This window comes from Punica granatum, chromosome 3 (assembly GCF_007655135.1).
Source record: "Punica granatum isolate Tunisia-2019 chromosome 3, ASM765513v2, whole genome shotgun sequence".
Classification (NCBI taxonomy): domain Eukaryota; kingdom Viridiplantae; phylum Streptophyta; class Magnoliopsida; order Myrtales; family Lythraceae; genus Punica; species Punica granatum.
The window spans coordinates 1,986,993-2,008,847 of NC_045129.1; the positions used below are offsets into that span (position 1 = coordinate 1,986,993).

The 21,855-nt window shown below is 36.6% G+C and overlaps 4 protein-coding genes across 6 annotated transcripts; 1 reads left to right on the forward strand and 3 right to left on the reverse strand.

The window, feature by feature from the left end:
• Positions 1–3,140: 3,140 nt before the first annotated feature.
• Positions 3,141–5,100, reverse strand: LOC116201473 (probable E3 ubiquitin-protein ligase RHY1A). 2 transcript variants are annotated; one of them, XM_031532721.1, is made up of 3 exons: positions 4,669–5,100; positions 4,122–4,228; positions 3,141–3,818 (listed from the first exon to the last, which is right to left on the reverse strand). In XM_031532721.1, the coding sequence occupies exons 1-3, from the start codon at positions 4,837–4,839 to the stop codon at positions 3,521–3,523; spliced, it is 576 nt and encodes a 191-aa protein (XP_031388581.1). In that variant the 5' UTR covers positions 4,840–5,100; the 3' UTR covers positions 3,141–3,520. The 2 variants fall into 2 exon arrangements, with proteins under 2 accessions (XP_031388581.1, XP_031388580.1); XM_031532720.1 differs by having other exon boundaries at positions 3,159–3,833; positions 4,669–5,076.
• Positions 5,101–11,480: 6,380 nt separating this feature from the next.
• On the forward strand, positions 11,481–13,811 carry LOC116199062. 2 transcript variants are annotated; one of them, XM_031529353.1, is made up of 2 exons: positions 11,481–12,162; positions 12,273–13,519. In XM_031529353.1, the coding sequence occupies exons 1-2, from the start codon at positions 11,698–11,700 to the stop codon at positions 12,375–12,377; spliced, it is 570 nt and encodes a 189-aa protein (XP_031385213.1). In that variant the 5' UTR covers positions 11,481–11,697; the 3' UTR covers positions 12,378–13,519. The 2 variants fall into 2 exon arrangements, with proteins under 2 accessions (XP_031385213.1, XP_031385212.1); XM_031529352.1 differs by lacking the exon at positions 12,273–13,519 and adding an exon at positions 13,529–13,811 and having other exon boundaries at positions 11,553–12,162.
• An 848-nt stretch (positions 13,812–14,659) lies between these two features.
• On the reverse strand, positions 14,660–15,462 carry LOC116199107 (uncharacterized protein At1g15400-like). Its single transcript, XM_031529399.1, has one exon. It carries the CDS (start codon positions 15,343–15,345, stop codon positions 14,920–14,922), a length of 426 nt encoding a protein of 141 aa, XP_031385259.1. The 5' UTR covers positions 15,346–15,462; the 3' UTR covers positions 14,660–14,919.
• Positions 15,463–16,953: 1,491 nt separating this feature from the next.
• Positions 16,954–21,735, reverse strand: LOC116200263 (NADH-cytochrome b5 reductase-like protein). The gene is made up of 13 exons (XM_031531088.1): positions 21,484–21,735; positions 20,260–20,302; positions 19,934–20,009; positions 19,688–19,747; positions 19,451–19,501; positions 18,955–19,009; positions 18,788–18,858; positions 18,647–18,698; positions 18,156–18,233; positions 17,808–17,897; positions 17,577–17,690; positions 17,372–17,440; positions 16,954–17,281 (listed from the first exon to the last, which is right to left on the reverse strand). The coding sequence occupies exons 1-13, from the start codon at positions 21,652–21,654 to the stop codon at positions 17,225–17,227; spliced, it is 987 nt and encodes a 328-aa protein (XP_031386948.1). The 5' UTR covers positions 21,655–21,735; the 3' UTR covers positions 16,954–17,224.
• Between the last annotated feature and the right edge of the window lie 120 nt (positions 21,736–21,855).

Sequence of the window (21,855 nt, forward strand, 5' to 3'; positions counted from 1 at the left end):
TCCATAATTAATAGGGTTAAAAATGTAATTTTATATATGGTATAAGGTCATAAAGAAAAATATCTAAATAAACATTTGTAAATGCATATACAATTAGAATTAACTTAATAAATACATATAAATTATTAAATACTTAATAATTTTATTATACAAGTGCATTCTTAATTTTTTTTAAAAAAATTAATCTCAAAATAAATTTAGAAAAAATACGCTTTCTTACAATAACATAAAATAGTTAGTAATTAAAAATAAAAATTTACTATATGTTTAAATATTGAACACTTTTGAAATAATAAAAGAAAAATCTATTTATAAATTTTTAAAAGTAAGAATTTGCAAGAAGAATTTATGTTGATGGATTATATGCGCTTCTTTTTTTTTTAACAAAATACATGGAAGTCATCCATTACAATTTTTAGAATTTGATATTTAAGTAAATGTGATATGTTTTCTAAGTGATATCATTTTATTCATCCATATTTGGTATTATAATTCATTTTTCAATCATCCGTAATTTGTTATTATTTGTACTAATATTTGAATGATTTCAATTTAAGAATATAAATAACTTAATGAACATTTCAATTGCGATGTCAAAATTTTTAAAAATTCATCTAAAAGTAACCATTCTAACCAATAACCCGTGCATTGCACGGCAAAAAAAGCTAGTATTTTGTAAATTGTAAAAGCATATCAAATGAACGAAATAAATTTCTTCTAAATTTGTGACATACATATGTGTGTGTATGTGTATATCACCTCCTCCGTAATTACAACAATTAAGATGAAGAAATTAGTGACTCATAAATTTCTAGCATGACCCTGTGTTACTGTGACATGAAATCTTCCCACTGTTGGATATGTAGTAGGCCGCGGGATCCACCCGCATCCAACGCGGGGGAAATCATTTTAGCATGACACAGAATGATACTAGAAGGGGTGGTGATCCATAATAGAGATTAATTTCCAGATCGCTTAGGTGATGGCTTTTAATGCATGGCAGAAAAGGAGTGATGACGACTTCTTAGAAAAATATTATTTCACGATAACTATGTGCTAATTTCCGAGAGAAGTCAAATTTAGTGCAAATATAATGATATAAGAATACGGAGGTTGATCATCAATGGAAGCGATAGTGCATCATTTCCATGTCTCTTTCAACAAATTGATAATGGGGTCAGAAAGGAGAACCACTAATATGCGGTCGAGTACAATTCCATTATCTTAATTATTAAGCAAAATGAAAAAATAATAAATAAATATATAGCTTGTTCTTGTAAAAGTAGTACTTTGGAATAACATATATATATATATATACATATATTGTATTATATATAGTTTAGACTTTAGAAATCAGAGATTGCCAATGTAAATGGGTTCTAGTGTGGTCTGTGATGCCTACTCTTATTTAGTGAAATACTTATAAATAAATAAAATTCATAATTTAAAGAATTTTATTCTTTATTTTATTTTCGATGGATAATTTTACTCATTAATTAGCCTTCCAGATATTGTTCTTTCATTCAAAATTAGTGGGCTATCTATAGAAAGTGACCGACAATGACGTTGGTGTCAAGAATTAATTCTAAATATATATTTTTCTTTTTCTTTTTCCCTGCTTGGTGATGGTTTTTCGTTTTTCCTTTCTTTCTTTTACGGCAATGTTCGTCTGTTTGTTTATTGCAGTGCCTGCAAGTTTAAATTTCTACGAATTTCGACAGATCCGAAGCGTGCATGCAGTCTTGATATATTCAATAACCAAAAGGCTTACATAGTCGTATGATCAGTTTTTAAGTTTATATGAAATTAATTTCCAATTTTAAGTATGTAATTAAAGATGAATATGACCAATTTGCGTAGCAAAATCAGTATTTATTATTATTATATATATGAATTCAGGACCACTTGCAATTGCAAGGTGTAATTTGAAAGGAAATCATGGGAGTCGTCTTCCATGGAGAAGAAGTCACGTATGTCCGTCTGGTTTCTGGGTCCACATTTGAAGACAAAACCAATGCATTATTATTTCCACCGTGCTGGAAAAATCATACACGAAGCGGGCAAAAGCTAGGTAGGGTCAAGAAAGGATATTGATCGAGGTTTTCTTGTGCTCATCGAACCGCTTGTCCTTTACGAAAACCGGCTATGTCGAGTCATTCTCAATACTCCAACCCATGCTTTCATACACGGTGTTTCAGTAATTCACGTCTTAACGTTAATATAACTTACAATATGTTTTTCTATTTTTCGTTTTGAATGCATGATGTTCATGAGGAGACCATTTCTTAATTGATCTCACCAAACTTTATTGACTTGTTTGTTTTATTATCTCTCGAAAGGAAAGCATTTTAAGTGTGATATGACCTTAAAGAAGATGGTTACTTTACCATTTCTATGAATCTTACCCAACATACTTTAAGGATTCTTCTAATAATGCGACTCATTCACTATAATGGAAGTCTTTTCGGGTTTTCCGAGTCATCATTAGTTCCACATTACTTTACGAGTAGAAAATAGGATAGCATATAGTCTTGCACACAAAATGGCGGATTCGGGTAAACGATGCTATGAAATGATTGTTTGGGGGAGAATTTAAATGACAGACAAATCGAGAGGTGAACTAGATAAAAGCGAATTGTTTTTTTATTTTTATTTTTTGGTAATATAAATGAAAGACTTATCAATAGCAAAACAACTGGAATGAAGAGAGGGAATAACATAGTGATGCACCTCTCGCATGGTAATCAAGAGATCTCAAGTTCGATACCCAGTGGGACTATCCGTGCCGCTTTATTAGATATTTAAGATTTTTATTTCAATATACTAGACTCATAGACCTCCATTGTAATCGAAAAAAAGAAGAAAAAAATAAGATGGCAACTGGAGCCAAACAAACATAAATCAGTGGGAAATAAGAGAGCTGAAACCGACTTCTAACGAACGAGAATTAAGCTCAAACTCGTGGTCTCGCCGAACAAAGAATTAGATATTTCCCTATTTCGATTCCTCTTTGGTTCCTTTCAGTTTCCATACAAGGAATTAGGTAATATATTCAAGGGCAAGCATCTCGTGAAAGAAAAAAGAATTAAGGGAAATCAAGAGAGAGTATAGTGCGACAGTGCACCTCTCGCTGCGCTTGGTGATCAAAAGATTATAAGTTTGATATTCAATATGACTACTCACATCACTTTATTAAATTGAAAGAAAAAATAAATAAGGGGAAAAAAGTTGAAGAAAATATGCATTTGACGCTAGAAAAGGTTCAATTTCCCATAAACACCTTCAAGTTTTTCGAAACCAAAATCGACTTCTCTTCTACCACCCGTGACACATCCACAAGGGAAGTCCGGAACCTTAAATCATGCTACAACTATATACATCGCCGAAGGAGTCTACATTGATCCGCCAATAGGATGACAGAAGAACATGAAAGCCGTATTTGCAAGCTAGGTTGAGGACTACATGCACCGGCTGGGCACGAAATCAGGATTTTCATCTCTGGGCGAACTTATACCAGCCCCTACGAAGAAGGGACAGTGGTCCGACAGCAAGGGCACCGCGAGTTGGTCTCGAGCCACGGGACCAGACACCCGGAATGGAACTTGTGGTTACAGGGCAAGTTCATGAGCGTCTCCCCCGACATAAACCTTTCCAAGCATACTGCGCACTCTTCTTGGTCCACCCCTTTCCAGCTTATCAGATTGGCCCAGCTCATGAACCTCTTAGATGCACTCCTATTCAACCCGAACAACTCTCTTTGCGGTCGATGGTCGTCGTGTTGCCCAGATCTCCCAGCGACCATCTCCGTCGAGGTTTCTCTATTATTATCACGCCTTTAAAAAGAATGAATAAATAATGGATCGGATGGCAGTCCAGAATCTTATGAGGGATTCCATTGATCAAATGTATAAAAATGGTAATCATAGTTAAAAACAATAATAATTAGGATTTTGATTTTGGAGAAAATAATATTTTCCTGTCAAAAAGAGAATTAATTATGTTGAACTTGAGTACTAATGATTATATCTTACCCAAAATAATAAAAAAGAAGGATCAATAATTCTTAATATAATTAGTCAAATACGTATAATCAGGCTAGCTAGCTAGCTAGAGCTACGTACCTGCGGAGATCAGAAGACTTCCTACCTCGGGATCTGAGCCTCTCATCAAGCCTCTCCTTGGCCTCTCTTGCCACTCCTCCAAGCTTCTCATCACCATCTTCATGTCCCTGCAAATTCATCATGTTAATAATTCCTCTGACATTATATATGCTCACGAATCATTTCAGTGCAGTGATTTTCTAGGAAAAACAACCGAAATCATTTGGTTACTGCTAATTAATTGTCCATATCGAACCATATCATCGATTTCACATCGACTTCTATTAGACAAAGGGGGCTAATTAAATAAAGCAAAAATGGATATGATTGTGCTAAAACAATGCACGATAACTCCATGCCGTTGTATCGATTCATAGATTAGCGACGCGAATGCCAATCAGTTGTGACAACCACAAACAATGAGTGCTAATCCGTAAGTGCATGTGGGGTTTTTACATCCTAAACTCTCTCTGTGATCTTTTGATAAGGTAGTCACAACTGTTATGCTCTAAAGAGCTCAGAAATAGTCTCGTTCAAGAAAGGAGAGCGAGGGTGTAAGAGAGAGTACCGAAGAAGAGGAGGAGGACGAGGAGCGGCCATCATGGTTTCTGGCATATAGGCAAAGGGAGGCCCGCCTGGTTGACGAGTAGGCGGAGGTTGCGGGTGGCTCAACCCAGCTGCCGCCCCGAGGGAGGCGCCTCCGCCTCGCTAACTCCACCCCGGGAAGCATTCCTGCCATCTGGTTCGATCGGGATGCCTCACAATCCCAACCCCCAAGTAGTATATATATATATCAAACAAACATCACCATTAATTCTCATGTAGCATACATACTTAAATTTTTGTGCTTGAAGAAGAAGTAAAGCTTTTGGTGGGTGTCTGAGATATAATGGCTCTGTTTGGTTTCAGAGTTGTATTTTAGAATCACAATTCTAATTTAATTCTACCAACTACAAAACAAAATAACTCATACAAAGTCAAAGAGTGGGTCCCATTTATATTACTTTTTCCCACAACAAAACAACATAACTCTTACAAAGTCAAAGGGTGGGCCCCATTTATACCACTCAAAAAAATCAAAATCAAAATCACAATTTTAAAATCCTATTATGAAACCAAACACCACCAATACGTAGGAGAGGAGAAAGGAAGATAATCTGCAGAAAGCAGGGAGGAGAGGAAAGAGCCAGAGGTAGGGACAGGACAGATAGCGGGGACTAGTGGCCGACAAGTAAGAGATACAGATTGGACTGGCGCTGCACACTCTCTCTTCTAGGAAATTTCCTTACCACTAAAACGTATTGGATGTATATATATATACATCCATTCATCCCTTCATATGTAAAAGTATAAAATAATGGAAGTATGATAATTATTATAACCATTTCAGCAATTTCACACCAATTTTTCTATTAGATTTTTTTTTTCCGATTACAAAAGAGACACAAGGTCTAATATAATGAATGAGAAATTCTAAATAATTAATAAAAGAGCACGAATAGTTTCATTAAATATTAAACATATTACCTCTAAGTCAACAGACGAAAGTATAAGTCGTTGCGTTACATCATCTTTTTTTTTATAAAATAAAAATCCTTCACAATCATAATCACAATCATATTTGGTAGGGATAAGATCATCAACACTAACATGTGGCAAACTGATATTCTTTAGCCAAATCGCGATACGACGCATATGCAAATAGCTTGAGTAATTTAATTGTGTATGTTTCGGGAGACCCGTCGCTCATGATGCTATTCCAGAGTCTGGCGACCTCCCTCATTCAGCTCGTGTCTTTTATCAAAATGAAAGTGGCTTGGAAGTTCTATCGAGAACTCGAAAACTCCTAAAAACAACATGTTGGTACGTGAATTTTGTGTTGTGCCACTATTAAGAAACTAAGGTAATGTATTTTAGGTTACATGCGCTCTGGCCCGAATCTTTCATATTAGATGTTGAAGGACTATCATTATGAAAGAAACGGCGGCATTGATTGTTCTTAAAGATACAAGACATAGACAAACGAATCTAGAAACGAAAGCATCTTATGGATACACATGATATATGTGAAGATTTTAATTAGGCTTAGTTATCTAAAAAAAACACGATCTTTACACTTTTTTTTCTAAATATAGCACAACCTTTAAAAAACAACACATAAATGCATGACATTTGCATTTTTTTTTCTAAATGTAGCAAGGTCTTTGAAAAGTAACATATAAAAACACGACATTTATATTTTTTTCTAAATTAGCACGATCTTTAGATTTAGTTGCGCAGTTCGTATATGTAAATTATTCAGTCGAATTATAACGATAACAGCTAACGTGGAGCTAACAGTACTAAGTGACAGAACATAATTGGACAAGAGACCCCACATGATTAGACAATAACAGCTAACATGGAACTAACAGTGCTAAGTTTCACTCATTCAATCATGTTGTGTCACATTATATTATTAACCCCCGCTAGTTGTTATCTTTATATTAAACGGAATAATTGATGTTGTACTAGAATCACAGCTTAACCTGAAAGTCGTGTATTTCTACACTAATTTTTAAAGGTCGGATACATTTAGGAATAAGTGCAAAGGACTCTACAAATGTCATGCTATATTTAGGAAAAAGTGCAAAGGTCATGCATTTCTATACTATTTTTTAAAAGTCATACTATATTAAGAAAAAGTGCAAATATTATATTTTTTTATGTAATTAACCCTTTTAATTAATACTATTGCTTCTATTTTAAATTAGGTAATTAACTAAGAAAGACAAGTCTAGTTTAGATGAGGGTGGAGATAAGTGTGAAGGGTTCACGCTAGTCTCACTTCCTTACCTTATGTAGTTGAGCAGCTTTGAATTGACGACCTGTTCTTTCACCACAATAAATTGCACATATTAATGGCCCCATAATTCACACACAAAAAAAAACATTATATATTATATTTATTAAAGTAAAAAATTAAAACGGTTCCATGGTGTTGTGGATGTTAATCCCACATTGGAAAAATGAATGAATATCCATGGGTATATATGAGACTTGGATACCACTACTTATCAGCTAGAGTTTTTAAGTGGAAATGAGTACAAACCCGTATAAGCCCAATAAAAATTTAACATGGTATCAGAGCCCAAATTACGCATATGCGCGCCAACATGCGTTTGTGCACCTACATCACGCCAAACCCAATACATTCGAGTGTAGCCAAGAGTGCGTCTCGTATTAGTCCCCTCACTCAAGCATGGAAGATGAGCCCAGCTCGAAGTAAGTTGTTGAGGGCAGGTGTTTAAGGACACGTGACAACGTGTTGGCAGAATAGACCACACATTGCACGTGATGGAAGGTGTTGAGGATGTAAATCCCACATTGAAAAATGAATGAATATCCATGGATTTATATGAGATTTAGGTACCACTACTTATCAGTTTGAGCTTTTAACTGAAAATAGGCCTAAGCCCATATAAGTCCAATGGAAATTGAATACATGGCGCATGGTAGAGACTAGCATACTTTTTATATTTTGGTCATCATTTTCTAATTAGAACTATTGATAATTTAAATTACCATTAGTGAGAAGTAATGTTAGATTTTACACCGTATGAAATATTAATTAACACAATATTTATTGAAAATCATGATAATTTACTATTATAAAAAATGTATAATTTTCAAACATAGATAGTTTTTTTTATCATTACTTTAAGATTATTACACTGCTACTATGATAGACAAAAAATGATGAAACATTTTCTCGACCCTCGGTAGTGCACAAACTTTGAGCGCTAGTTTAAATGGTGATTTCTAATCCCTTCTCGAACCCTTCAAGGGAGTGGGGAGTTCCCCCCCCCCCCCCCCCCTCGCTTTTAAAATTTCAAACTCTTACTTAATTTTTCCTTTTTTTTCATGTTTTGAAATCCAACCTGAAAAGATATCACAAAATCCAATCAATTTGTTAGGACAAATGATCCAATCATTATAGTTGGATCACTTCTAAAAAATATATGCATTTTTAATTTTTAACTTTTTAAATTAAGGGACCCTTTGAGCGAGTGGGGAGCTTTTCCTCATTCTCTTTCTTTTTTTTTTCTTTTTTAACTTTTGGTACTTCTAATACGAAGTCTCTTTTAATTTTTCAAAATAAATATTGGAGGAAAATGTTTCTTTGGAAGTAAGTGATCTTACAATCAGATCATTTGGCTTAACGGGTAGACCAAATTATCCGATATCTTATTTGAATCGGATTTGAAAGAATGAAAAGGGAGAAATTTCAAAGAAACTTGTGAAATTTTTAAAAGTATATATATTTTTAGAAATGATCCAACTATAATGATAGGATCATCTGTCCTAATAAATAGATCGGATTACATGATATCTTTTTGGGTCGGATTTGATAACATGAAAAAAAAGGAAAATTAAGCAAAAGTTTGAAAATTTAGGATTTTAGGGTTTTATTTTTTTTAAAGAGTTATACATATATCATATACTTTTTTTATATAAATTTTCATCCATAGACACGTACTTCTTCCTCTATAATGTCTCTTTCATAAGAAAGCATACTAATTATACATATACATTTTGCATTACAAGTAAATTTTTTTTTTACTTTATCCATACGCGAAGATCCGCAAATATTCCAATTCTATTGTTTTAAGATACTATAATCATATATAAATAAGCGGGCATAAAAAATAATAATTCATAATATTACATCTATATAATAAATTATTTGAGGAAACTTTTATTCCGACAGCAAAGCGTGGGTATGTAGGTAGTATATTAATTATGGATAAATTACACTGGTGGTCCAAAAAGTTTTACTAATGCATCAAGTTGGTCCAAAAAGTTTTTTTTGCTACTTGATGGTACAAAATATTTCAAAGTTGTAACATGATAGTACAAACCGTTATCTCGCCATTGACGTCGTCACCTCGCCGTTGACATGGGTGGACCTTTAAGTTAATTAAAGAAATATTTTGAACCATTATGTTACATCTGTAAAATATTTTGTACCATTATGTTACATCGGTAAAATATTTTGGACCATTAAGTGACAACTTTAAAAGAGTTTGAACCATCATGTAACGTTCCATCAACTTCTAAAAACATATCAGAGCCACGTGTCGGCCACATTTCGGCCACGTCAGCTTCGCTTGACGGTGTCAATGGTGAGATAACGGTTTGTACTATCATGTTACATTTTTGAAACATTTTGTACCATCGAGTAGCAAAAAAAACTTTTTGGACCAACTTGATACATTAGTGAAACTTTTTGGACCATCAGTGTAATTACCCCATTAATTAATTCATATCCCATGCACAGACAAAACAATAAGTAAACAAAAAAATAACTGACTCGATGCACCTCGTGTTAACTGATGCTCGATCATATATAACCGACATTCAAGCAGAGTTTACATTCAGTTGATCGGTTGATATAATAAGGATATCTTGTGATTTAACAAAAGAAAATAGAAACAAAATTAAAATAATTCCTTTATCACTTATAAAAGTGAGTTAATGCCTTATTTTCTTTTCTTTTATTTTCCTCCACCTTCTTTAAAAAAAAAAAATTATTTCCCCCACTTTTTCATTTTGATTGGTCAAGCTTGCCCAATAAGTATAGTGGGCCGATTTTGTGAGACCAAGTGGCCCGATCTCCCTCGAAATTAAGGCCCATTTGGGATGTGGTTGGGCCTGTCCTGAGATCCACCAGGACACCTGTTATATCAAATATTAACACTGCCAATTGAGAAGGGTCCATTAGCACGGGCAAATCGAGAAACCAAATACCCGATACGGGATCAAAGTTTAGGAAATCGGACCGATCAGACTGCACAGAACATACATATATACTTCCAAGAAAGAACATGGATTCGACCCGAGAATCCTTAATTACACATAACTTCCGGCTCAGCAACACGTAATAAACATGCCTTTCATAAATTCATGTGTGTCAGGAGCCATCTGCCACTGCCAACAACAGCATTAAAATCTACGAACTCCCCCCGAACGACCTCAAAAGACATTTCCAGGAACAGAACTGTATGTGAACAGTGTCCAGGAAAATGCCCCGCCAACAAATTCCCTTCTCACATTTGATATCTCAATGTTAAACAAGGACAGCCCACAATTCATCGCCATCAACGGACACACTTATAAGAAGCAAGTCACAGACATGCCGAGCCACGTGAACGGGACATGATCGCGACTTTCTCCATACTGCTATATATTCATTAGCTAGTTGTCGACCTACGAGCTGAGAGCCTGAGAAAGCTATATACAACTAACTTACGTGAATCTGTACAACACGTCTGATGTGAATGCTACTACCTAAGGTCACTAACGAATTCCTTCAATATGTGTATTGACTTATTTAGAATTCCCATTTACCAGAACGACCAACTTATTTCCGACTAACTTGTGACCGACTAGAAGACCCGGAAGTTGAACTGACTGACTACACCACCTGTCGATTTGGTCTCAATAAGTACCCGACCCACGTCACTTACCACGTAACTCGTTCTCATCACTCGGACACTTTGATTTATATTTCTCCCGTTACTTCCTCTTTTTTGATTTGGGTGTCGGAGGGTCGTCGATCCAGACATCCACCCCCCGGACTCGACTTCCCTTCATGTAGCAGATCACTGAAGTCTGAAGCAAAGCATCGCGGGAGTGCTTGGAGACGTCACTGGAAGAGATACAACGAGGGATCCACCCGGATGAATCTCAACATCGGATAAATGATTCAACATTGTGTATAAGCAAAGCCATCACAGTTGAACTTAGGAGTTCTATGTCAACGCGATAGGTACCAACATGTTTTAACTTGAACTTCTGAATACTTCTTGGTACCCAATCAATTAGTTGTGTAATAGGGGTGGCATATTAGTTAACTAACAAAAACTATATATTATTGCACCCAAAAAACCTTATATATTAATGTGGCAACAAAACTGGGGGCACAAATTAGAGAAACATGATGGGCACTTTGGTAGGGCACCCCACAATGTAGGTGGCGTGGGGTCCAAATTCAAGAGAGCAGACACAATTGTTAGACAAACATGCCCCAATAAATAAGCCACGCAAAGGAACAAATTAAGTAAGATCAAATCCTTGGAACCAACACCACATATAAATTGTATTATTATTCCCTCGATCGTAGGCAATAACACATGGTTTGCCACTTTAATTAATTTCTAATCCAGTTATATCACTTTGCCAATTAGTATTCTTCAATTGAGAACCACGAGATGTGATACAGTTGATAAACTGCACTTCATGTGAACAGACTTTACCTACAATATAATGATGTGAAGCTTTTACTAGGAGCACCTATGATCAAGACGAACTGACACCCGATCAATAGATTGACGAGACGACATCTCATGATCTAATTATTGAAAAATTATGTGTTTAATTGGGATTTATTTTAATTATTCCTCCTTGTTCAAGATTCCAAACAAGGCCCCTCTTCCCCGAAGGAGAAGATAGCATATATTTCTTTCTCCTTCTATTGTCATGTGGCGCCATCGACTAATAATTGACAGTCCAACAACACTGTGTGTTAGACAACCCCAAAACTCTCCAGACAAAGATGGCCACCCATGGGAATGGCCAGAAGAAAGGCTTCAGTATTATGGCGTTCAGCAAGGTCAGTAACATCGCCGGAAACTATGCCCTGAAACCCGAACCTGCTGCTCCAGCCCCCGCAGCAACGAGCAAGTCCCGGAGTTGGCTCCTAATGAGGAAATCATCATCCAGGAGCTGTGCCCCCGAGATCAACCGGGTCAACTCCGAAAAGAGGATCAGTTTCTCAAAGGAAGAAGCGGAATGGAAAGGAGAAGGAGGAGGAGGGGGAGGAGTCGTCATCGCCGAGGGAAGGAGATCGGTTTCGCAGGTGGAAACAAACTTGGCATCAGTGGTCGCGTTCCTTCAGGTTAAGGTGATGGTCTCGGACATGCCGGGATTCATGCAGGTCCATGCCTTTCGATGTGCGAGGAGAACTTACGATAGCTTGGAGAAGTTTAGCTCCAGACACATGGCTTATAACATGAAGAAGGTAGGTACTCGTATGTACCTTTATATTTTAGCACACATACATCTACATCTATTTTGCCTTGCTGAACTCGTTCAATTTGATGAACTCTCATTAATTTTTGGTTCATGTAGAGGCACATTCGTCCTTCATTTGTCGGAAATCCTTCTCAGTCGATTGCGATATGTCAAGATATTTCATTTTCACCATATTACTATTGCTTTTTATTCTTTTTGTAGTAATTGCTACATAACAAATTTAAAGTCATTAGAGAGTTAGACACAAATTATATATGTGGAGATTTGGGAGTTGGCAAATTTCTAGTTTCTTCACATTACAAGGATGATCCATGAGATTGATAGGAGAATGAAATGGGAAATAAAGGGGTTGGGGAAATTTCACAATTACTCAAACACAAAATATGTCTTTGTGTTATAATTAGTCGAATACGAGTGTTATTGGATTAAAATCCCTTTCTCTGAGTTTGTAACTAATTTAAAATAGAATGCAACGGTAATTTTTTTGGCTGCATTATTATTTAACATTTGTAATGTATTGGGATAGAGGAACTATGGTAAATTAATTAAGTGATACAACACGTACGTACGCCATAAGCCTCTCTTACAAATAAGTCAATACCACAAGGAAAAGAAATATATATATATATATATATATATATATATTCTAATTATAATAACTTATCTGCAATAAGAATAGATCAAATGATATCGTCAAATTCCATGTATATAAACCTTGGATGACATCCAAAGATTCCAAACCTTTCGACAAAACTTGCCATAGTCTGGACCCTGTATATTTTTATGTGCATGTAAATGTGTTTTTCTTTTTTCAATTATAAGAGAGGTTCGATATAATATCATGAAATAGAAATCCTAATAACTAAAATATTCTCATCACGAATATCGAATCTGAAACCTCTTGATTATTAGACAAGAGCGTACGTCAATATGCTATATCCACTTTAATTAATCGTGTTTCTTTAATTCCTAATAATTGGTGAAATTTTTTTCCTTTGGATCAAGATTTGGACAGCCCATGTGTCTTACAAGTAATCATAATGGAATCTGCAATTACCAATTGGTGTCAGTTAAATATGCTCTATTCATTAAATTAATTAAACGTTCAAACATTGACCGTCTTTTCTTTTTTGTCTTCTTTGGGCTTTCCTCCCCATGTGTAGACATTGAATTGGAACCACCTCTGAATTAAAAATACAAAATTCTTTTCATCCATGTCACATGGTCTCTGGTCTCTCTTTACTGGGATCTATTCCTAGAGTCAAATATTATATCACAATAATTGTTCGAACATTGCAGCCCAAGTTTATAAAAATCAACCGACCAAGTTTTTGATGCCTATGCTCGTGCAGGAGTTCGATAAAATTTACGGACCGGCCTGGCACTGCATCGTGGGCTCAAGTTTCGGATCATTCGTGACCCATGCAACCGGTTGTTTCCTTTATTTCTCAATGGAGAAACTCTATGTATTGCTCTTCAAGACAAGAGTGCAAAGAGCTCTTGATTAGCATTTGTTAATGTATTAGGAAGTTGTTACAATTAGCGAGAGAAAGAGAGAGAGAAAAGGAGTTGTGGTACTCTCGTTTGTATTTTTCGATGTCGATAAGATAAAAAGTCCATAAGAACGTTGGAAAATTACCTCTGTAGTTTCTTTTTTTTTTTTTTATGTTGACAGATCATTATTATGATTTCTAAGACAATTTTATGATAAATTTGGTTCATGATTAATATTCCATCATATAAACAATATTTTCTCCTTCATCAATTAAATTAATGGAAAATCGAGGAGATGGTCTATAATGCAATCATTACATTACAGAAACAGTCGTAACAAATCATAGAATTCTCCAAAATCGGGTTGCCTTAGTACAAACCGATATGTAAGAATACGGTAACAAGATTTTCACCCTTTTGTTGATCTTTTTGAGAACGAAAAAGAAGCGTGGCAGATAATATTGCTAGAGAATTCATTAATTATTATTATTATTATTATTATATTACGAGGATATAGCAAATCACTCGTGGACTTCGTCCTTATATCTGATTATATTACAGGGGCTTCTCTTTCCCCGTCGACGTTCCCTTATTTCTTGATTAAGTTTCACTAAATTTCGAGACCTCGAACGGTATTTCATCCAAATACAGAGATAACCTTTTTTTTTTCCATTAAAATCGATGAATAAACATGTGCAAACTCTCTTTTTATTTACACCGATGATGACTTCTGTGCGGATTAGTTGGCTAGAACTGGGAGAGCTCTTATGACTCCTTTGGTCTACATGTTTTTGATGTAATTTCCAATGGCCTTGGTCATCTTTTGTTAAGACTTAGGAGACATTTTCGGGGTTTCCAACCGTGTTTTTTCTGCTGTTTAACTCAATTTGGTGGCTTTGGCCCGTAGTTCACTAAAAAGAAAAGATCGACGAGGACGTGCACATATTTAATTTATCCTTTAACTTATTACACCATATGTCAATCACATACAATATGAATAGCGATCAATAGGACATAAGGGTCGTACTTGTTGCACTAAGCAAGGTAAGCATATATATAAGCAATAGAAAGAGGACTTTGCATTCTAATAACAGCGGACTGTCGAATGTAATCACGATATAACTAGCTGCCCGTATGTGTAAATTCCTTACATCATGCATCTAATTGCAACACATCGGCAACTAAGGAAGCAATTGAACACATGAATTATACATTCAAGAGATCAGTTCTTAAATATATAGACCACAACTCATGACCTGCGCTTGTTTGCCGAGCTTCTTGTTTGGTTGGCTTGGCTCTTCTTAGCCACTGGTGATCTACCGAAAATCCCGCAAAACCCGCACCCACCAATCCTCTTCGGAGACGGTGGCAGCGTCTTATTAGCAGTACTGACCCGTGGCGAAACGGTAGCTGCTTTTGGGCACCGCGGTGGAAGCTGGTTTCTTGTCCCAACGACCCCGGTCGGACACTGTGACTGCATCATCCGGGCCGAGCCATCACTATGTGATTGCCTGAGCCGATCATGCTTGCTGTTATTATTAATATCTTCCTCTCCGTTGGGTTTCTTCATGATCACGTTAACCTCGCTGGAGAACAACTTCTCGTCCCACACTAAGCCGGACGAGCCCTGCCTCCTGAACGATGTCACCGATCTCTGCAACGACACAGCCGCCATTGGAGCTCAACCTCTCTCTCTCTCTCTCTCTCTGAGCGTGTTTTTCTAAGGGTGGAGAGGATTTTGAAGCTGCAACTATATATGGAGGGTTGTGTGTTGTTGTCATAGTAAAGAACATATATGAGTGCATATATTTATATGCGTGTGTTTGATGGAGGAAGAAGACGACACAAAGAGGAAGGAGTGAACAGAGGAAAACGACAATAGATAGGAATAAGTTGGAGGATCGTATAATGGATATGGAATATGACGGGATTTTTGGCTCATATTCATGGCATTCATTGATTTTTGGTGGCAGCTATGACTTTTAATATATGCTTATTAGATCTTCCTCTAAAACTCGTTAAATTGAAATTAATCCCTAAGGATAGGCAACGAGTACCTCTTAAATCTAGCTATGGTACGATCAGATCTGATATCGACATAATTTTGAGTTATTCGTTTCGCTTATCATTGTTGTCAGAATCTTTTATCAAGATATACAGGAGACTAGACCCAATTTACATAATGGATGGATGGGTTCTGGGATTTTTCTCCTCGCAATAATGTCGATCGATCAATTGATCCATGAGAAATTAATGGATGTAGGAATATATTCACTGATACTTGCAACCGTATGTGCTGGTGGGATTACGTCATGATCTTAACAAAATGGATTCCTATTCGGGAAAATTTCCTATCTTCAAGCAGAAGACACGACGAGAGAATTTGTTTAAGAGGAATAAGTTCCATCACCCAAGCATGGGAATTAGCATTTTCCCGGATTGAAAAACAAAATGGTTCGCATTCATCATCCGAAGAATCATGCATATACAATTGACTGAATTCTTATTACTAGTTTGGAAAATTACTCGACCTCCCAAAAAAAAGAAATTTTGAGCTCATCAAACTGCCCAAGCTCGTTAATTTACTTCGATGTACCGCGAGGATTTGTCGGGGTCATCGGTGAATTAACCGTATGAAATTAATCGTGATTTTTTTTTTATCAATAGGATCATGGAGGTGGGGAAAGGGGACAGAAGAGCAAAGACAGCACACAGAATCTCTCCTCATGAAGAAGTCGACCTCTGACATTACATCCACATTATCACATAGTATGACCTAACAAACAAATCCAACCAAACATAGGAATTTGCATCGTGTTCCAGATCCTGACAATTCGACAAGAATGACTACGAAAAATCACAGAAATCATCTCAACTTGGATTTAATTTCATACTTTTGGGGCATTAAGTCAACAATTTGGTGGCGATAATCGCTCCTCATTGAGTGATCTTACTAACCATCGATTCGACTCATCCTGTTTCTAATAGAGATTCCTAACTATGTATGTTTCTGGATGGATTATTAAAAGTGCATTTGGATTTAGAGTTGAGTTGAGTTTTGATTTTAATTGATTTGTAATGATTGTATTATTAATTATGAGAAAAAGTGTGAAAAAGTAATAAATAATTAAGAAAAATTAATGATTAAATAATAATTGTGTTGTTGAATTGTAAAAAAGTAATAAATAGTTGAGAGAATTTAATATTAAAAAATTGAATTGAATGGTTAAAAAAATTTAAAAATGAAAAAAAGTAATGATTGTGATGTTGAATTGAAGATAAGTGGAGTGGAGTTAAAAAAATTTCAAAAAACAAACACACCTAACTGAGTCGTATAAAAAGTCGTACAGGTTATGAAGTGAAATATTATCACCACCACCGAGCTTTGAGTAAAAATCCTCGAACAAAATGCAACTGCTTCAAACTTATTCAGCGCCTCGGGAATTTGAGCTCTACCGGCCTTATAAAGCGTTGACGCGAAGAGATTCTTGTACAAAACTCTCGGTTCAAAATAGGGAAGCAAGGGGCATCTCACGGTGCAGGAACATCACTGGTTAGAATTTGTAAACCATTTGCTCAGTATATCCGAGATCTTTGAGTAGGCCTCTAAGCTGGAAAAAGGCAAGAGGAAGAAACGTCAATCGACGTACTTTTCAATAGCAGAAACTCATAGAGCGGACAAGACAACGATCTGCACATACCTCGCCTTGTGATCGATCTTTGGCCTTGTCACCTGATATGTGGTGCATCATCCCAGGAGGACCGCACACCTATCGAAAATAAGTTTCAGAAAATTTGTTCAAGGATTCGTGTTCACTACTAAATCAAGAAAGCTATAATTTGCACACTGCAAATGGGGTAAAGGAGCATAGATGAGATGTCCAGAAATATGGAGTTAACACTTACAAGGATAAGGGTATCATCACTTGGACCGGGCAAACCCTTCAATGCCATGTCTTTTGATACGTACCCGACGCCTCCTTTCCAGTTCTTGGTCGGATTGTCAACGGTGTAGAATATCTGAAATTCGTCATAGTAGATGCTAGTCAATCTTTATTCTGAGTTACGAGAAGAGAATCCATTTCTCAAGAGGAAAACTAGAGACTTCTAATTGCATGGAAATTAAAGACTAGTCACCTTTAAATTTGGGCGGCTGGCAGCAAGAATGTCGAGCTTCTGCTTTAGCAGTATATCATCTGGAGAGACATTTGCATATATAAGAGACACCTATTAGAATTTAAAGGATGTCAGTAATTTATCTAAATTCTCTGCGACTGGATGCAGCAGATGGATTATGCTAATCATAGAGATTATTACTGTCTTATGAGTGTATATCCAGCGAAATCAAGTAAAACCCTGTCAATAGTTGGCCCGGAGATTATTACTCAACATCAGACTATTTGAGATGCATAGAGTTATTAATTTCAACTTTCTATGAAGACAACATGAATTTCTGCTCAAAATAAAATAATACTACGGACCCACCTGAGTGTTGTCGTCAAGATTCTTCAGAATCGCTTCAATTATTTGAAGCATTGGAGTTATTCCAGTCCCACCAGCAATCTAGGTGAAAAAAGTGCATTTCAAATCAGACAATAATGATATGGACAGTTATGCAAATGCTCATACAGTTAAAAACTAATGGGCGGTTTTTTATGCAGGAAAGGAAAGGAAATGCAGTTCCTGAAATTTGAACAATGCTATGATATTCCATTCCCATTTGTCCATTGCACCAAAAGGGCAATAAGCAGATTTGGTCCAAAGCAAAATTTACTCTGCTGGAAGTGGGATGGGATAACTTTTACTTAAAGCTGAACATGAGAAAATTCACCACAAAACACCAAGGTCCATGTCAACATCCCTTTAACATATGCTGTCTTCTAACCTCAAATTATGTCTAACATCCCCTTTCACTTCAGAGAGGGTTTAAAAAAAAAAAAAACACTTGGTTAAGAGTTCATAGGGCTGCTTCATACCATGCCAATGTGTTTCTTCATATTTGGACTATATCTGAGCTTTTCAATGGGCCTGAAATAAATGGCTATGATCAGTTATAAAAAAAAAAAATTATTATAGGCTAGTTAAAGATGATCACTTATGATATGGTATGCGTATACCCTTTAACTTCAACCACATCGCCTGGCTTTAAGCTCGCAAAATGCTGACTCATTTTTCCTTCTGGATACACCTGGTAATATGTTCAGTATATGAATGATATGAGGTTATGCGTGCACCATTACACTGAAAGATCAAAAATATGATTTCAAATATGCACAAAATGTACCTTAATTAATAGGTCAAAGTATCCTTTAGCATCAGGATCCGAGATTGGTGTATACCTATGGAAAGAGCACATTTAACAAGTCAAAAACTGCCACCAAATAAATAGAAATGAACATTGTGGCTGCTATATCATTAAAACCAATTCAGCCATCTTCAGGTTATATCCAGTTCTAGCTGGGACACGAGAAATATCTCAGGACAACAGAAAATTCATTGAAAAACAGCCCCTTTCAAAAGCAGGGAATTTTTTCTCTTCGCTTTTGTAGTCGAAAAATCCATATATATACATGTATTTTGAGATAAATAATCATTCAGATAGTGAAAAGATAAAAGGAAGACCAATTAGGTATGGTAAGTAATGTCCAGAACCAAAACCACTAAAGCAAAAGAAGATAATACAAAGCTACCTGCTTAAATACATTTTAAAGCAAATATGATGAAAGCGAAAGGGAAACTAGAGAAGCCATTAGAACTTGGAAATCGGTGGAAACACTCACGGGCGTATGACATATTTCGGCTTTCCTTCAGCATTTTCTCCATATGGAGCCCTACAATGGGGAGAAACATCAATCGCAATGGTTGAATGGCAGCAGAAAGATGGCATCTCATCATTAGATGAATCACCAAGTTCTGAACTCCAAATTGTAGAGCTTTTGTGTTTCCCTTTCTCTTTTTGGGTTTCTTGTTGGATAGAAGATGCAGAGTCAGCATGCTAAATTTGGTACTTCACTTACCTGGTCAAGATGCATGAAGCGATGTCTAGACCTAACTTTGCATCGGAATCAAATGAAAACCTGTCATTTTCATGAAGAAATCAGAAAAATGAAGACACTTCAAAACATAAATAAGACAATATGGGGATATATCAAAGAACATTCAAAATTTTACTAAGCTATACAACTCCCTAAAATGGCAGATAAGTCCTGCTCATCCAAAGAGAAATTGAAAAAAATGTTCACGTTATAGGTGAAACGAAGTACCTGAATAGCTGAGCATTGTGGCTAACCCGAGCAGTGTCTTGCAGTTTAAATTCAATCCATTTGTCAGGATTGAGTGCTGCAAATATACAAAAGGAAAATTCTTTTGAGCTTTTATGAAAGAAAGAGCATAACATACTAGAGTAGGTTCTATAAATTAGAATTTGTTGCGTGAGGAACAGTTTTAAACAGACTAATAAGGACTACTCAGCTATTGGCCTGAGAAATGTTTAAGCAAGTGCTTAATGTATCGCTATTAGCAAACCATATCTAGACTAATACATGTGAAGGAAAGAGAGGTTTGCAGAGAATAGAGAGAGATGCCACACCAATTTTTGGACCTGCCTCCTGATTGCTCTGATCCAGATGAACCTGCAATCAGGAGGGAAAGAAAAAGTTGCAACCTCTTGCTTCAAGTTGCACATACTAGCAATAATTCAGTAAACCAAGACGAATACTCCAATGGTTCAAAATACAGATCAAAGAAACTTCCATATATAAGTTAGCTGGTCCCTGGCAACAATTAGATAATGGCACAACAAATTATAAAAACTTCCACACACAAAACAAAGAAACCTTACCATGTTTCAGTGATATGCGCTGTTTATAACACCAACATCTTTCATTTTGGAGAGTAACATCTCCAATAAAGATGCCATAAGCAAGCTTATCAAATGGGACATGTTCTGGAACTCTTACACCAACGTTAGCCATAGAACTCAAGCTGACGCAAACTCCACTCTGTTTGAACTTTCATTAAACCAACCCCCACCCCCATTTTATGTCTCATGAGGCACAGTGTGTGTCACTAATCAAGTATATCATAGGGTAAAGTTCATGATCTTCTTGCCGTTATCAAGGGTCCTGCTTGCCATACATTAAAGATTAGGGCAATGATTATCTTCGGTGTCTTTCCATAAGTTCATCCTGTCATCTTCAAGTGTAAACGCCCACTACATTATGCGGTTGGGACAACATTGCAGCTGCATATCGACAATTCTAACCTTCTCCACGCAGCTTTACCATTTGTCATCACGGATGATTTCACCCATCACAAAAGATAAATAGGGAGCTACAAACCAAGCATCAGATTACAAGGTTATCAAGGACAGTATATTAAGATTGCATTTTCAGGGGATGATACAATTGCTAATTCACGCATTCATGGCAGCTATTCCTTCGTTACTCAATATTATTTGATTTGCATGTTCAATATTATTTGATTTGCGGGTGATTCCCAGCTGCATTTCACCATGAATTCGATTATAACACCTTCCAGCTTCCTTTTGCCCGCAAAAAGAAAAATAGAGAGTAAAGCTGTCGTCTTCATCTCGCTGTCAGAGAACCTACTAGCGCTATTGCGGGTAGCCAGAAAAAGAAGCAGGAGTGCATCACACAAACGAGAACGATCTCCATTCAAGTGCAACAAACACATCCCAATGATCATACTCTTCTCACGGGGATATATCATCTGCCGGCGAACTCCTAAACGAAAACTATCTCCATTTCAATTAAAACAGTCCGCAAACAGATCAGAGAAGTGAGGACTTTACCAAATTCGGAGAGGAGAAGCAGTAGAAGCAGGAGATTCCGCCGGAGACGGCGGCGATTGCCCCGTACGGAATGCGGAACCCGCCGGAGCTGGAGCTCGACTGGCCTCGGTACGCTCTGGAAAACGCTAGCGGCGTGGCTTCGGCAAGCCTCCTGAAGAAGGTAGCAGCCATTTCTGAAGCTCTTCTCTTCTGAACGAAAAGGCACAGCTGAAGGCGAACCGTGAATGCTCTTTGAGTCCTCCGTGCTTACTTCCCCTTTCTATGGAGGCACCGACTGATTCAGTGGCAACGCGACCTCGTCACTGTTCCTGCAACCTGCACGTGGCTATTCCTCATTGGGTGGAGACAGACCTTTTCATCACTGCCACGTCA